Source organism: Exophiala bonariae, assembly GCF_035927105.1.
Source record: "Exophiala bonariae strain CCFEE 5792 chromosome Unknown scaffold_4, whole genome shotgun sequence".
Classification (NCBI taxonomy): Eukaryota; Fungi; Ascomycota; class Eurotiomycetes; order Chaetothyriales; family Herpotrichiellaceae; genus Exophiala; species Exophiala bonariae.
In genome coordinates, this window is record NW_027042479.1 from 236,949 (window position 1) to 252,658 (window position 15,710).

General features: G+C 50.4%; 5 protein-coding genes across 5 annotated transcripts; 4 read left to right on the forward strand and 1 right to left on the reverse strand.

Annotated features, from left to right (window-relative positions):
• Nucleotides 1-1,608: 1,608 nt before the first annotated feature.
• LTR84_009640 (uncharacterized protein) lies at nucleotides 1,609-3,810 on the forward strand (the record flags this gene model as incomplete). The annotated part of the gene is made up of 4 exons (XM_064853179.1): nucleotides 1,609-1,823; nucleotides 1,881-3,283; nucleotides 3,333-3,508; nucleotides 3,562-3,810. 4 exons carry the CDS (start codon nucleotides 1,609-1,611, stop codon nucleotides 3,808-3,810), a joined length of 2,043 nt encoding a protein of 680 aa, XP_064709578.1.
• Nucleotides 3,811-4,170: 360 nt separating this feature from the next.
• On the reverse strand, nucleotides 4,171-6,194 carry LTR84_009641 (uncharacterized protein; the record flags this gene model as incomplete). The annotated part of the gene is made up of 5 exons (XM_064853180.1): nucleotides 4,171-4,415; nucleotides 4,532-4,868; nucleotides 4,952-5,516; nucleotides 5,605-5,867; nucleotides 5,928-6,194. 5 exons carry the CDS (start codon nucleotides 6,192-6,194, stop codon nucleotides 4,171-4,173), a joined length of 1,677 nt encoding a protein of 558 aa, XP_064709579.1.
• Nucleotides 6,195-7,194: 1,000 nt separating this feature from the next.
• On the forward strand, nucleotides 7,195-7,945 carry LTR84_009642 (uncharacterized protein; the record flags this gene model as incomplete). Its single annotated transcript, XM_064853181.1, has 2 exons — nucleotides 7,195-7,779; nucleotides 7,841-7,945. The coding sequence occupies 2 exons, from the start codon at nucleotides 7,195-7,197 to the stop codon at nucleotides 7,943-7,945; spliced, it is 690 nt and encodes a 229-aa protein (XP_064709580.1).
• An 859-nt stretch (nucleotides 7,946-8,804) lies between these two features.
• LTR84_009643 (uncharacterized protein) lies at nucleotides 8,805-9,844 on the forward strand (the record flags this gene model as incomplete). Its single annotated transcript, XM_064853182.1, has 2 exons — nucleotides 8,805-9,666; nucleotides 9,723-9,844. The coding sequence occupies 2 exons, from the start codon at nucleotides 8,805-8,807 to the stop codon at nucleotides 9,842-9,844; spliced, it is 984 nt and encodes a 327-aa protein (XP_064709581.1).
• A 2,968-nt stretch (nucleotides 9,845-12,812) lies between these two features.
• Nucleotides 12,813-15,026, forward strand: LTR84_009644 (uncharacterized protein; the record flags this gene model as incomplete). Its single annotated transcript, XM_064853183.1, has 1 exon — nucleotides 12,813-15,026. One exon carries the CDS (start codon nucleotides 12,813-12,815, stop codon nucleotides 15,024-15,026), a length of 2,214 nt encoding a protein of 737 aa, XP_064709582.1.
• Nucleotides 15,027-15,710: the final 684 nt, after the last annotated feature.

The window sequence follows — 15,710 nt, forward strand, 5'->3', positions numbered from 1 at the left end:
GTTGAGAAGTTTTGAGGGTTGTTCACAGAGGGAAAGTAGTATGAATAAGGGACAAGATGGTGGAAATAGTAATTGCACAAAGCAAGAAGTATGAGAAAGTGTACAAAGCACGAGAATGTTTGTAGAGTGTGTGCTGTGTGAGATCAAGATCGAGGAGTGAGCAGAGGGCCTGGTGGTCAACGGTGGTGAATCAATCAGTCAATCGGTGCTGGAGTTTCCAGTTGGGGCCAGAATGACTTTGAGTGTGCTGAACGGATGCAATTGTTGGCGTCGGAGTAGTTGCAGCTTCAACTCTGCCTCCTACTTTTTTCCAGTGGGCAGTGGGCGGTGGGGGGTAAGTTGCGCTTGTTGGGAGCAGGGGTTACCCACTGATATGCTAAACTTATCGAGGGCACTTCCCAATTATCGAGCTAAGGCACACCAACGCCAGGAACGGGGGCTGCCCCCAGCCTAACACCCCGTCAATCAACGCCATTGAGTTCCCCAATGCCTATCCCTATGCCTATTTCACCAATGAGGCTGTCTTCTTCTCGGGCGGTCACCGCTTTCCACGGCTTACTCGGCCGCTGCCTTTGGGTTGCTAGACCCTGAAAACGCTATGGTCACACTACGAGACTCAGAACCATTCCGGATATAATATTTTTTTCTGTTGGATCGAGTCGAGTTTCACCGCAACATGGATTCGTGTCCTACTAACTAGTAAACTACTGTAGTCTGCCTGTGTCTTGGAGAGCGAATGAATCACAATTTCCGCCGAGATTTTTTTCCCGCAGGTTTTTCTTAGTCTGGTCCCGTTGCAAAGATTAAATGTCGTAGCTGGCGGAGCATTATTGATTGTTGCTGAGGCTGCATCGGGGAACGATTGATGAGAACGAGATACGAGAGTAGCCGCCATGGGAACCGGAGTCCGAGATGGAGGGGTCAGGCCATAAAAAAGTTGGAGGCACGCGAGGTACGAGGAAGAAATCCCCGTGGCTACGGCCCATTGTTCAACACAGTGAACGTATCAAAGCTGTCAGCGGGAAGGACTAAGCCTTAGGCGGGCCACATGGTGTCCCTCCAGGAGTTCAGCTGGAGATCTCAGCCTTTCCTTTGCCCAAAGAGCGACCCTTTCGGTGCCTCAGTTGGAGACTCTCAGAGCGTCTCACCGCCCAAAGTTGGTGGTGAGCGTTAGTGGCACAAGAAACATTGGGGGCCGCCATTTCCTATTTTCGGGCCCCGCCCAAGCTCACCCTAAGCAGTAAGCGGGCTCTCAACAGACGATCCCCTGCGCTCTATGCGAGTTGTTCCAGTCTGGCATTTTGTGGTCCTTCAGAGCATCATCCTGCTGAGGTGCATCCGTACCAGACGGTTACTCTTGCTGTCCACCTGCACACAATCTCAACTCACTCTATTTCCCCAGTGGTGATATCCATCTTTGCTGAATTCCAACAACAGGACAGTTTCTCTCTTCACTCCTTGACCACTACCCAACACTTGTTTATTGACCCGGTAAGTCCTTTCAAAGTCTTTGGGATTTTCCATCTCACTGTCATATCTCCTGAAACCCCTCCTTGTGATATACACCTACCACCTCATCGGCGCTCAGTCTTCTCTTCTCTACTAACAATGGGATTACCAGTCCGTGAAAACACTCCTCCCAACATGCCTTCCGCTACACAAGGCGCTCCTAACGGAGTTCCTACCATTGATCTGCCCGAGGGCTCGTCAACCCCCACACCATTCTCTGCCAACGACAACATCCGTCGTTTTGATCCTCCCTCAAGAGTACCCAGCCCAGTCCAGAGCAATCTCTTTCATAACAAGACGAGATGTTTCGTTTAGTAAGTGCCATGGAGACCTCAAACTGGAATCTGATCCAGATCTAACCAGGAAAACAGTGGCATGCAGCCCAAGGCTGTCCAGGGTATGCTCGACTTCGACTTCATCTGCAAACGAACCACCCCCTCCGTTGCGGGTATCATCTACACATTTGGTGGTCAGTTCGTCAGCAAGATGTACTGGGGTACCACCGAGACTCTCATCCCAGTCTACCAGTCGGTTGAGAAGGCCTTCGAGAAGCACCCTGATGTTGATACCATTGTCAACTTCGCCTCCTCTCGATCGGTCTACACCTCAACCCTCGAATTGATGAATGTGCCCCAAGTCCGCTCCATCGCCATCATTGCTGAGGGTGTCCCCGAGCGCCGTGCTCGCGAACTCCTTGTCAAATCTAAAGAGAAGGGAATCACCATTGTTGGACCGGCCACCGTTGGTGGCATTAAACCCGGTGCTTACAAGATTGGTAATACTGGTGGTATGATGGATAACATCGTGGCCTCCAAGTTGTATCGCAAGGGTTCTGTCGGCTATGTCTCCAAATCCGGTGGTATGTCCAACGAGTTGAACAACATCGTCTCTGCAAACACCGACGGTGTGTATGAGGGTATTGCCATTGGTGGTGACAGATACCCCGGTACCTCCTTCATCGATCACATTCTCCGTTATCAGAACGAGCCTGACTGCAAGATCATTCTTCTTCTTGGTGAGGTTGGTGGTGTCGAGGAATACCGAGTCATCGAGGCTGTGAAGAATGGCCAAATTACCAAGCCAATTGTTGCCTGGGCCATTGGTACTTGTGCAAGCATGTTCAAGACCGAGGTTCAATTTGGACACGCCGGTGCTTCCGCCAACTCACAACTCGAGACCGCTGTCACGAAGAACGCCTCCATGAGGGAAGCTGGCTTCTTCGTTCCTGACACCTTTGAGGAACTCCCACAAGTCCTCGCCGAGGTCTACCAGAAACTTGTCAAGCAAGGATCCATTAAGCCTGCTGCCGAGCCTGCAGTGCCCAAGATCCCCCTGGATTATGCCTGGGCGCAGGAACTTGGCCTGATCCGAAAGCCAGCTGCTTTCATTTCTACCATCTCCGATGACAGAGGTCAGGAATTGCTGTACGCTGGTATGCCCATCTCCGACGTTTTCAAGGAGGATATTGGTATTGGTGGTGTCATGTCTCTCCTGTGGTTCCGCAGACGTCTTCCCCCTTATGCCAGCAAATTCTTGGAAATGGTTCTCATGTTGACTGCTGATCACGGTCCGGCCGTGTCTGGTGCCATGAACACCATCATCACTACTCGTGCTGGCAAGGATTTGATTTCTTCTCTCGTTGCAGGTCTTTTGACCATCGGATCCAGATTTGGTGGTGCCCTTGATGGTGCCGCCGAGGAATTCTCAAAGGCCTTCGACAAGGGTTGGTCGCCAAGAGAGTTCGTTGACACAATGCGAAAGGAGAACAAACTCAGTAAGTCCAATTCCAGCGCATCTCACTTCTTCATGCTAATCGCCCATAGTTCCCGGCATTGGTCACCGTGTCAAGTCCCGCAACAACCCTGATCTCCGTGTCGAACTTGTTAAGGAATTCGTGACAAAGCACTTCCCTACCCACAAACTTCTCGACTATGCTGTTGCCGTCGAGACTGTCACCACCTCCAAGAAGGACAACTTGATTTTGAACGTCGATGGATGTGTAAGTGGTTTTGCCATTAGTTGCCTGTAGTGTTTTTGCTAATCATTCGTTAGATTGCTGTTTGCTTCGTCGACTTGTTGCGCAACTCAGGAGCCTTCTCCCCTGAGGAGGCCGAAGATTACCTCCGAATGGGTGTCTTGAACGGACTGTTCGTGCTCGGTCGTTCGATCGGTCTGATTGCCCACTTTTTGGATCAGAAGCGTCTCCGTACTGGTCTCTACCGTCATCCTTGGGATGATATCACTTACCTTCTTCCCACCCTGGGCAAAGGCGGTGAGGGACGTGTCGAAGTCAGTGTATAAATTCGAGTTGCCTAGTGTTTTGAGAGGGATTATCCAGCGCTCGGCCATTCATGTACCGAGAATTGAACATGTCTTGGCGTTCTAAACATTAAAGGGGGTCAAACAGGTGTCTTAGAGACAAGGCTGAGGGAACTTCAGAAGTAACGAAGGTCTACGAAAGGGGCAAAAAGTATCTCTGTTCGTAGTGGCAAATTAGTGTACAGCGAACAACTGTGATACATGAAGTAGCATGAATTTATTTCGCTTCAAAGACTCTCTGGTTGGAAGTTGAAGGTTTTATGCAGGAGTACATCTCAAACGATAGCCCAGTGGATACACCTAGTTCTGTATTCTTGTGAAGGCAATCAGCTCCTGTTCGGATCATTTCCCGCTCTCAGCAGCAGCAAGGGCAGCAGCGATGGCCTCGGTCATCTCGAGGACCTTCTCCTCCTCAAGCCTGCGGCCCACAACCTGCAGCGACACTGGGGCACCGTGGTAGAATGCCGCGTCGTAGTCCTTTTGGATGCGGCCGTCGATGTCGCTCAGCTGCTTGAATGTCTTTGGGTCGCGCGCCACATCGATGGCTTGATCTGCGAACGTGACGGGAAAAGTGCATGCTGCGAAATCTGAGATTCGATGAAGGAGGGAGAATTGAAGTCAGTCTGAGCCCACACACAGGAAGCAATACAACCGACTTGGAGAGAGTCTCGGAAATGGATAGAAACAAGGCAGCACTACTCACCGAGAAAGTTCCACACGCCTGTATATCCGACGTAGAGGCCGGAGCGCTGTGTCTCGCCGAGGCGGGGCGCCGCCCACGGCGACACGGCCTGGATGATTCCATCGATGGGCGGCTTGCCGTCGGCTGTGGCGGACGCGTTCCAGCGGTCCAGATACGCTTTCTGCAGGGCGTTGCGGCGCAGGTTCATCAGGCGCATCTTGGTGGGGCCCAGCTCGCTTTCGCCCGCTTGCGCGGCGACCGCGTAGCCTTGCATGCTCGGGAACACGGGCTCGTCGTACGAGTTCACGACGTCCATGATCGCCGTGCCGCCGAGGTCGAAGAATGCGGCTTGGAGGTTCTATGAGGTTGGAGTTAGAGGGGCATGGTTTTGTTTTCGAGAAGTGTATCAGGCGCGGGTGTAGTGTGTTTCGCTGAACTTACCTTGACGATCGCCTCGTGGTCTTCCGTCGACCAGGGAATGATCTCGTGTCCTGCCTTTTCGAGCGCGGCTTTCGTCATGTTCAATGCTCGTTCTACCGGTGGATGACAGTGGACCAGGCCGTCTTCGATGCCGATTAGGCCAAGTCGGAGTTTGCGACCGGGTGGTTGGATGACGTTGTTCCTCCACGGTATGGGCACGCATTTGTGATCAAAATCCCATGGCCTGACTTGGTCTGATAGGACGGCTTCGGAGTAGAGTCTGATGGATTTGAGGGACCGGGCCATTGGCCCATTGATCGCGAGGATGTACTCCTGGCCGGCGATGCTGGGTTTCCCTCCGTAGGTTGGATAGCGACCGAAACTCGGTTTCAGTCCGTATAGATGGCACCAGGCTGCTGGAATGCGGATACTGCCGCCTATGTCTGTACCAACACCTAGGGGGGAGCCTTTGAAAGCTATCAGGGCGCCTTCACCACCGCTTGAACCTCCTGGGCTAAGGTGCTTGTGTAACGGATTCCGCGTTTCACCCCAGACATTGTTGGTGGTCTCTGCCATCATCATTGCACTGGACACTGAATGTTAGTGGACCACATCGCGAGTTTTGGTGACGAAAATCATTGAAGAATGCAGATCATCAAAGTTCATTTACCTACACTGGAACATTGGTCTTCACATAGAAGACGGCACCGAGGTCTCTCAGGATTGTGACAAGCAGTGAGTCCTTGTCCATAGCCTCGTTGGCGTATGCTGCCAAGCCATTGGACGAGGGGTGTGGCGCGGTAACGAAACAGTCTTTCAGCGAGATCGGAAGACCATGGAGTGGACCCACGGTCTTGCCCGTCCGTGCAAGATAGTCGTCGAGATAGGTGGCCCGCTCAATGGCTTCAGGATACAAGACTTCTGTAATACAATTGGTCTCGAGAAAGGTCAGCAACACGGGTTTCTGGCCTCAAAGTGTGGTGAAATTCGAATTTACCAACTCCTGTGCCAAAGCCGAAGCCTTGCAAAAAGCCTTCGCCACATCGAGCGACGTCCATGTTCGGGTCTTGATGTTTTCAAGAATGGCATCTGCTTCCGACTCGATGATTCCCAGCTCACCTGTCGTGTAGTAGCCGGATTTGATTGCAAAGTCTGTCAGATTGGCCGGTAACTCTGCCTCCGGCCATGTGGGCGTGGTGTAGAAGGCAGCAATACTCGCGGCTCGTCTTTTGCGAGCAATAGCCGAGGCTTGCTCATATGCCATATTGGTAAATTGACGGAATATTTGCAAGACTAGTCACGTCACAAGGTAGATGATTTCAGTGGACTGACCGGCTTCAATGGGGATCACGAGGAATATGGGAGAAATCATAGAGCCATAATGAAAGACACGAACGACATACTGGAACAAACCTGAAGGGACTAAGCGGATAAATGCGCAGTGTCAGTGCGGAGATGTACAGAGTGGACTGTTTTGATGATTGTTCGATTTGGAGATACATTCTTGGACCCAATCCGAGGTACTCTGCTGCTCGATGTCAATCCGTGTAAGTCCGTCCCAAGGAGAGAGACACTGAGGTATCATCTACCTAGGTATCTCTCTAAGATAATGACAATGGCGTAATACGTCCGAACAGGGCGGTGCCTGAGGTCGCGTTAAGAACGAGACCGAGCTTCCCAAGGTTCACAGAAAATAGTGGCGCCCCCAAACTGGAATGTGGCTGATGTCATCGACACGTGACTTGCTTCGCCACAGCCCAACAATCAAAAAGCACCCTTACCTGCTGCACCTAGGTACTCGCAGACTGAATTTGCCCCTCGTTTCCAGCAGCAGCTCCAAGCCAGAAATGACCAAACTCTACCTCGTACGGAAATGCCGGCCAAGTCGGTTAACGGAAAGGGCAAACGATGAACCTGACAGGTCGGAAGTGGGCATCTTGTGGGGACATGATGAACCCTGCAGATGACTGGCTTTGCTTGATGGCTGACAAGTAAAAGCGTCGTAACCACCCTCGGGCTCGGGCGATATTTGCATGATCATTTCCCAGCTCTGCCGCGGGGGCTGAGTTGAGGCTTGAGCGACTTCGAGTAGCATCTGCGCCTTCTGTATTCTTCGCTTCTACAGCTGGACCGTTCCTTCCCTATAACTTTCCTCCTTCAGAGTCTTGTTCTTTGATCTCTCTTCCGATCAATCTCCAAGACACTATCGTCAGCCTCACCTAAGCTCCTCATCGATCCATTCTCCTTCTTCTTTCACAGTCGCCATGTCAGGTCCTTACGATTCATACGGCGGTGGCCAGAACTACGGTGGCCAGCAGCAATATGGCCAGCAACAGAATTATGGAGGCGGTTATCCGCCTCAGACTGGCTATGACCAGAATCAAGGTGGCTATGGACAGCAACAGCAATATGGACAGCAACAACAGAACTATGGTGGTGGCTACCAGCAAGATCAGAACTTCGGCCCACCCCGCCGCCAGGACTCTTTCGGTCCTCCCCAACATGGTGGCTTCCAACACGGCCAAGCAGGAGGCCAATATGGTCAATATGACGCCAGTAACCCACAGGGCCAGCCCAGCTACTACGGCTCCCAACAGGGTGGCGACGCCTACTCACAAAACCAAGCCTACCAGCAGCAGTGGGCGCAGGGTGGTCAACAACAAGGAGGTTCACAACCATATGCCGGTGATCATCAATTCGCCAAACAATCATCCGATCCCAACGCCCCTAACTATGATCCCAGTGCGCCCCCAATGTCAGACCAGGACAGAGGCTTGATGGGCGCCATTGGAGGCGGTTTGGGTGGTGCGTTCCTCGGAAAGAAGGCTAACCACGGCTTCTTGGGCACAGTAAGTCGCATCAACTTTGAAAATCTCCAAAGGCAGTATTGCTAACCAACTATCTTCTCAGGTCGGTGGTGCTATCTTGGGCAGCGTGACAGAGGATCTCTTCAAGAACAAGAAGAAGACTCACGGCTCCTCCAACAGCAGCTGGGGAGGTTCCGGCAGATACTGAACGTCGGGATTGAACACCCCTGATGCACATACCTTAACGCAATGAACGACAATCAGCTTTTCCTTGTCTTTATACCGAATGGAACAAACCGGATTGGTTCAAAGTATTATCGTTACGACACTTAGTCATATTTTTTGTCCAGCAACCAATGGCTTCAGATAGTTCTATTACGAATGCATTATGGAAATGAAATCAATCTGTCAAATTCCTTGAGTCATCGGTCATGTGTTGTTTATTATATGCTGATTTAAGCCTAACACAGATACCCACTGGCAACGGCATTTTCTGTTTAAGATATGCTCAGCGAATCCACGTGAAACATTTAAGTTGCAACTGACTCACGCCCATAATCACAGCATTCAATACCCAGCTCCGATCCGTCACTCCACACGGACTATTCTAGATACGGGATATGTACTTTCCGTATCTTTGAAGGATTTAGATAGCCAAGTAGCGTAGAAAATGCCCCAATGCTTGATTAGTTTTTCTCCGCAATACCGTAGACGGCCACCTGAGGCTTCTGCACGGCCACAACGGCTTTGAGCCCAATGAGTGTGGGTTTCTGCCTTGCGCCCCCTTTCCGTGACTCACAACAGTGAACCGCAGTCGACTTCACTACCTTGACCAGTGAGACAATGCTTAGCGAATAGATACCTAGAATATAGTCATATAGTCATAATGGGAAGATGTCCTCGGCTTTTGTTCAATGTTCATTGATTCTATCTACGAGCAAACAATATTCAACCCCATGTAAAACAACAACCGTGCCTAGGAAACCTAGCGATACGAAGTACTAAAATACCTATTTACCATCAGAATCAATACACACATAGATTCATTTCCCTCAGATCTCACGATCATGATGTTGATTCACAATGCTGCTTTGGCAGATGAGATCTTCGCTCTCAATGCGATCTATGGAGATGGCACAGTCACTGCAACTTTCTCCAACAGCGACCATACGACAATTAGTCTTCGACTATTCGACCTGTCCTATTCGTTTCTACTTCACATAGCCAACACATATCCACGGTCGACGCCCAGAGTACTGGGTATCGACGACTTGATGCAGAGCACTCGTGTGGAGGCTCGTCAAAATGTCATGTACTTTCAAGCCTGCATCGTCGCGGCCAAACACCCTGACGGTGTTTGTTTCTTCGATGCAATTGAACAATTTGACCCAATCTTCACAATGCAGCGGGCACACTATCTCAACATTGAACACGGTCTGGATCCGGAGAAAGAGGAGAACGAGGAGAGACTGGCGATGCTCAGGCAGCTGGTGGATAAAGCGGCACTTGGATCACCACCACCTCCTTCTTCAGCGACTGAGTCAAATCCGTCATCGGATATCGTGGGCTGTGCCGTGTGCATGGAACCCTTCTTCAGAATCGATACTGCCACGTTGAAGTGCCAGCACTCGTATTGTCATGACTGCCTCGCGGATGGCATCAAATTTGGTTTCACCGAACGGAGCGAGCTGAAATGCTGCGGCAAGAGCATTCCTAACCATATAGTTCGAGACTTTGCCGGCTTCGATGAGGCATGGCTAAAGTTTTATTTCGCTTACCTGAGAGAACGACACTCACCGAATCCAATATACTGCCCATATTTCAAATGCAACGCGTTTATCCCACAGGTGTGTATGGAAGGTGAGAAGGCAAAATGCCCCGTCTGCAAGAAGCAGCTTTGTGTGGCATGCAAGGATAAAGAACATCGAGGTCTGTGCAAGGCCGATATCAAACTGGCCAAACTGGCCAAAGCTGAGAAGTGGCAGTCCTGCCCATCGTGCAGCCATATGGTGGAAAGGACGGAGGGCTGCAATCATATGGATTGTATTTGTGGGATCCGATTTTGCTATCGCTGTGGCAAGACAAATTGCCAGTGTGGCATTTTTGAGGATTGAGCTCCGTGGTTGTACATAATGTGTACATCCATAACAACCCAATTCAGTACTCCAGTGGTGCTCTGAGAGCAACCGCGTCTGATTTCTGACAGGATCAGAATGCGGCCATGGAAGCCAACAAAACAGCATCTTACACTAGACATAGCAGGCGGCGCCCGGGCTGTGAGTTTCCATGACCACGGGAGAAGAACTATGGTAGATTCAAAGTTCAAAGCGGCGATTCGGCGTCCAGGGTGAGGCCAACCAACTAGCAGCACAGAAACGTCCAAGGAGTGAGGAGATGGTGGAATCACCACCGATTCGAGATTGAGACACCTTGCACCACAATTGTCGACTTGCAGAAAGTCAATCCTTAGGCCTCCGTTGATCGAGGAAGGTGCATGCAAAAAAGATGTGGTTTGCAAGGGTGGGTTGGAAAGCAACAAGATATGATCCAACCCTTGGAAGAGACACCACAGGGAGTAGGGAAGCACTTCCGGTGACTTTGTCAGTCGATAGGCACAAAGCCATCTCAGCCTCAGCACCTATCTCAATAGTAGAAAGGGAAATAAGAGCGAATGACCAATAGCCTGCAGTTGATGAGCTGTAGCTTAGTCGTGATGGCGTGGTAAAAGAGATAACGGATGCACACGGATCATCGTTGGCACTTTCTATCGTGCTTATAATCCCGATGGGCCGGATACATTTTCTTCCGAGCAAATGAATACCAAAAGTTCTAACATCCTGGGTCTGCTTTTCTTTACATTATTGTGCCTGTTGTTGTTTTTTTGTAGCTATTGTTCATTATGATCTCCTTCATCGTCTGGATCTTCGTCTCTCTGCGGCCACCATGATCGCCAGAAGTGTGACACTCAAGAGCTAAGGCATGAGGATCCATTTGTTCTCCAAGCTTCTGTGAATTTCAGCTCGATGTCGGCATAGTTGGCTTCAAAGTAATTCAATGTGTCCTGAGTGTCATAGTCACCCTCCGTTAAAAACTGGAGCTTCGCAACTGTCACTTTCAGGAACAAGGCTGCATACTTCGGTATCAGGACTGGACGAACTTCCTTTGCCGCCAAATTTTATGACTTACAGGTAATGAACCCCAACCAATTACCTGCGAAAAGTCTTCTATGGGCAAAAAATGATGCCTCTCCAAACTTGACAAGCGTGAAATCTCGGGGATGGTCATCGAGTAAAATGACTATTAGCATTCCAATTGTGCCAAGCTGATGGAGACAGCTACCTGGGATCACGGTGCGTATGATCAAATACAGCAGCAGTGTTGTGTTAGTCCACAATGGTCGTGGCAAATATTCCGGTTTGTCGAGGTTGATTTTCAATGGTCTATCAAGCCCGTAATTGACAATACCTGACATCTCGAAGCAATCCCCACTTAGCCACGGTCGCATCTCATAAGGTGATTAAGCCGTGAGAAGGACCTCGCCAACCATCACGTCTGTAATTGACGTTGCTGAATCTGATGAACATTTGACTGTCAGTCCCTCGAAGTAGTGGGATGTCCGGGATGTCCGTGCAATTGCACATGGGCGAGCAATTGCAAGGATGCTTGGATACTACCCATAGCATTTTTGCTGGGTCGAGTTCTGGCTCGAATTGTCAGTGGATCATGCCAATTTCGTCAAAAACAGCTCACTATGTAAGTAATCAAGAATACAAGAAGCATCATAGTTCTCAGCGAACCACATGGTCAGCAATGCACGAATGTCAGAATCGTCAGCATAATGCTTGAGCGCAGGGCGGACGACCATCCACATCCACATGATTTCCACACGAACTTCGAACATCGTCTCAGCCTTGGACAGGTGACCGCACAATCAGGTAGGCTTAGCTCATCGACTGCAGGTCTTGGGATTGGAAAAGGTACAGGCATCTCGACTGGAAAAAGACTGAGAGTGTTCACTCTCGCACCTATTGAGAAGGCGTGTTGTGCAACTTGAGAAGAGGGAGGCTTTGAAAAGAGAGATTGCGTGGATTGGGGAGAAATGTTAAACGCAACTGCCATCTTCAACGACCTTGTCGCGTGCCTGAAACTTTATAATTCACGAAGCTGTTTTACAGTTTATCATATCACAAACACTAACCCACTGCACACGACGACAAGAAGGAACACGAATGCACGAACGAGGCAAGTCGATGCAATGGGATCTCAGCTTCACACGAGGGGCTTGGCCTCGATAGCTTCGGGCTGTTGAGCTTGGGAACACAACAAGAACAAGCCATGTCAAATCATCGAAGCCTTTGCATGGCTTGTTCTTACACAGGTACTACGCCCACCATGTTGTCTTATCATTTCAGTGCTTGATGGTGAGTTTCCAAGGTCCCGAATGAAGCCGATCGTGGAAAATGACAGCAAGCCAGATTTCTCACCGTGACCGGATTTGCTCAAAAGAAAATGGTCTCTGTACTTCACGTCAAACAAATCCTAGCGGTTGCCCGCCTGCGAAGACCAAGACCTCCATAGGGTGTTGTGAATCAGGTGTGCTCCTGTGTTACTCCCTTCCAGTACAACTACAGAGAGGTCGAAGGACAAACCCTCTCGATTATCATCATGAAGCCTTTTTCCACGGAAAGAGCTCCACGGATTCTTAACAATTCAATCTAGCCATTTGTTGGGAATGACTCCCCATCTGATCTGATGCAAATGGTGAGAAAGGGGTTGACAACCTTGTTGCGGTAAGGCTGGGCTTGCAAGGCTAAACGTTCCGGAAGCACGAAGCACGTGCCCAGAACAGAACACCTGTGCCGCGTGTCGGCGTGTCAGCCACCCAACTGGCCCCAACTATTTTCTTGTCCACCGTGATCCTCATCCTCAGCCCTCCAACCTCAGCCTCCTCCTGGTCCTGGTCCTGTCAACTTTCATCTGCGGGCATGATGAAGACTCCCTTTGGTTTCTAATCCCTCCTTCTGTGCTCGCTTCTCTTGAGAATATTCGGTACAGGCTGCAGCATTCTTTCCAGCATGGCTGAAGATCCCCAGCCACTTACTCTTCAACAGCGTATTGCCGCTCTCAATGCTGCTCACATTGGCCGGGTTCCAGGAGATCCTCCCCGACCCTCGTCTCACCCAACTCCGCCCTCGATCCCTACGAGACGTCCAATTGTTGTTAAGCAAAACACGATCAACAACCCTCCAGAAAACCTCAATGGTTCAGTCACAGACTCGAGAATTGGCAACAAGCCTGCTCCTCCCCCTCAGCCGCCTGTTCGAAAACAGCCACCACCCCTTCCAACAAGAAACAGCTCGCTGGACGAGGAGAGGAGGGGCTCGGTAGCGTCCACCGCGTCCAGTGGCACAACCAACACGACTGAAACCTCATCTGCGCGTGTGACCGCTACACGAACGAAATCAACAGATTCTGCTAGTCGAATTAAAGCACCCGCTTGGGGTGAATGTGAATTGCCCGCCCTCCCTCCCAAGGGCCAACAAGCGAATCCTCCTACAAGGAAATACTCGGAAGAAAGACCGAAATATGTTAATCGGGCACCGTCGAGCACTTCTATAGTCAGTATCGCTTCCAGCACCGATACGAGACCTCAGCCACCTCCACGACCCGCACTTCCCCCACGACTTCCATCCCGCAAGCCTTCGATCGAACACAGAGAACATGTCGCAGATGCACCTGTCAGAAAACTTCCTCCCATGCCATCGCTTGACTCAATTGAAAGAGCCAAACGAGCTGCCTTCTCGCAAGGTTCCCCAACCGAGCAGGACACTACACAGCATATACAGCAGTCACCATCGACAATAATATCCAAGAAAGACCACATACCGGCCTCCTTTCGAAATCATATACCTGTCATTGGCAAGGAACAGCTCCCCACCCCTGTTCGTGAGAAGATCGCACCAAGAATTCCTCTGCCTTCAAAGACCCAATTAGATCACATCTCGTCATCCGCAAGAGAATCCTTCAACAAACATGCTCCCATGGTCAAAGAGACGGTTACCAACCATGTCACCCAGAACCACGCACCGCCTCCTATCCCGATGTCCTCTCGACCAGATCTTTCAGCAATACAAGCTACAAAACCTAAGTTTAGCACGAGTCCGACCTTGGTGAATGGAAACGTATCGTCCGTAGGCAATGTATGCCTTGTCTGCAGAGATTTCTCAGCGCCTGATCAACAAGCTGCCCTCTTCCCTCGTACTCATGTCACATCACTTCAGACATTAGCTCATTCACTGACTGCACCATTTCCTTCCGACACGGACAAAGCTCGAGCACTATTTACCTGGCTGCACCTTAATATTTCCTATGATGTTGTGAGCTTCTTCAACAATAATGTCCGGGGTTCGACACCTCAGTCAACACTACAGAGTGGTCTTGCGGTGTGCGAGGGCTATGCGGCTCTGTTCACGAATCTGGCGACGTATGCAGGACTGGAGTCGGTTGTCATCTCTGGGCATGGAAAAGGTTATGGGTTTGATGCTCTGGCTCCTGGTGCCCCACTTCCACCTTATAATGCCGGTCACGCGTGGAATGCCGTCAGAATTGACCACGGAGAGTGGAAGTTGATTGATGCTTGTTGGGGTGCTGGTTATGTTCAGGGAGCTGGGCAGCCATACATTCAAAAATTCAACCCGGATTATTTCTCTATGACGAACGAGCAATTTGGTGTGAAGCATTTCCCCGGCAACAAAGATCATTTCTTCTTGCCTGGCGGCCGACGCATGAGCTGGGAAGAATACATTGTTATCGACCCTGCTTGCTGGCCTGACATGGTGGAAGGCCCCACGGTGTTCACTAATGCCAAGGAAGACTATTCAATTGGGGAGAAGACTGTCTATCCTCGAGCAAGGAAGATCAACGTCAGACAATCTGGCTCAGTGCGTTTCCAATTTGGACTTCTATGCCCGCATTGGACGCTCGAGCACCACACCCGAAAGGGCTTACCACCAGTCTTTATCGTTGCGATCCATGGAGTCGATGGTCGGAACAAAGACCATGTTCCTATGGATCTTCATCCAGGACCTTCGGGCCAAGGCGGAAATATCTGGAGTCTCGATATCCCTGCCCAGCAACTGGGAGCTCCAGGTCAAACCGTGACGCTCTTCGCTGTGACGTCATTCGGCGATAGACAAGATGCCCGGGGTCTCACGGTCCGGGAATTCAAAGAAGGGAAAGGAAGAGTCGGGATGGGATTTGTCGGCGTTGCTGCTTGGGACTTGGTATGACGGATTGTCGTCCTTCTTTGCCCTTGCCCTCGTGCAACAGCAAAATTTTCAAGTAGGAATCGGGAGTTTTGTCGACGTTTTGTCGGCTTTTGAATGGCATAGATCGCCCACAAATGAGCGCAGATTACAATCTGGGAATACTCTTTCCTGGGAACGAACGAGATCCAACAAGGAAGGACTGGAACATGGTAGTACAGGAAGGCATTAGGCAGATTTGGGACTTGTTGCAACTTGCGCGTTTTGAAATGGGCTTGAACATTGATGGGAAACATGGGCATCAGGATTGGAGGGCAATCTCAACATGCCTGAATAATGATAATGAAGAAACCACACACACACACATATGCACACAATACCGACGAGATACCCAAACGATTGAGAGCGAGAAGGATGGTCAAATGGATGGATTGATGGACGGATGGGCCGGACCGGACAATTCATGTCCAGGTCGACTCCTATCTATGTGAGAGCCGAGGCGAGGCGAGACGGGATGAGAGACGAAAAGGGATCGTGTTATGTTATGTTATGAACTGCTCTGCTCTGCTAATGAAGAGCACGGGATCTGAGAAGAGACAACCGACACCCAAGAGATAGATACTCAAATGTCATGATATCTGGTCTTCGCTGTGCATTTTTACCAACCCAGGTAGCTGGGCATCGTTCCAAATAGGTATGTTTCGGTTC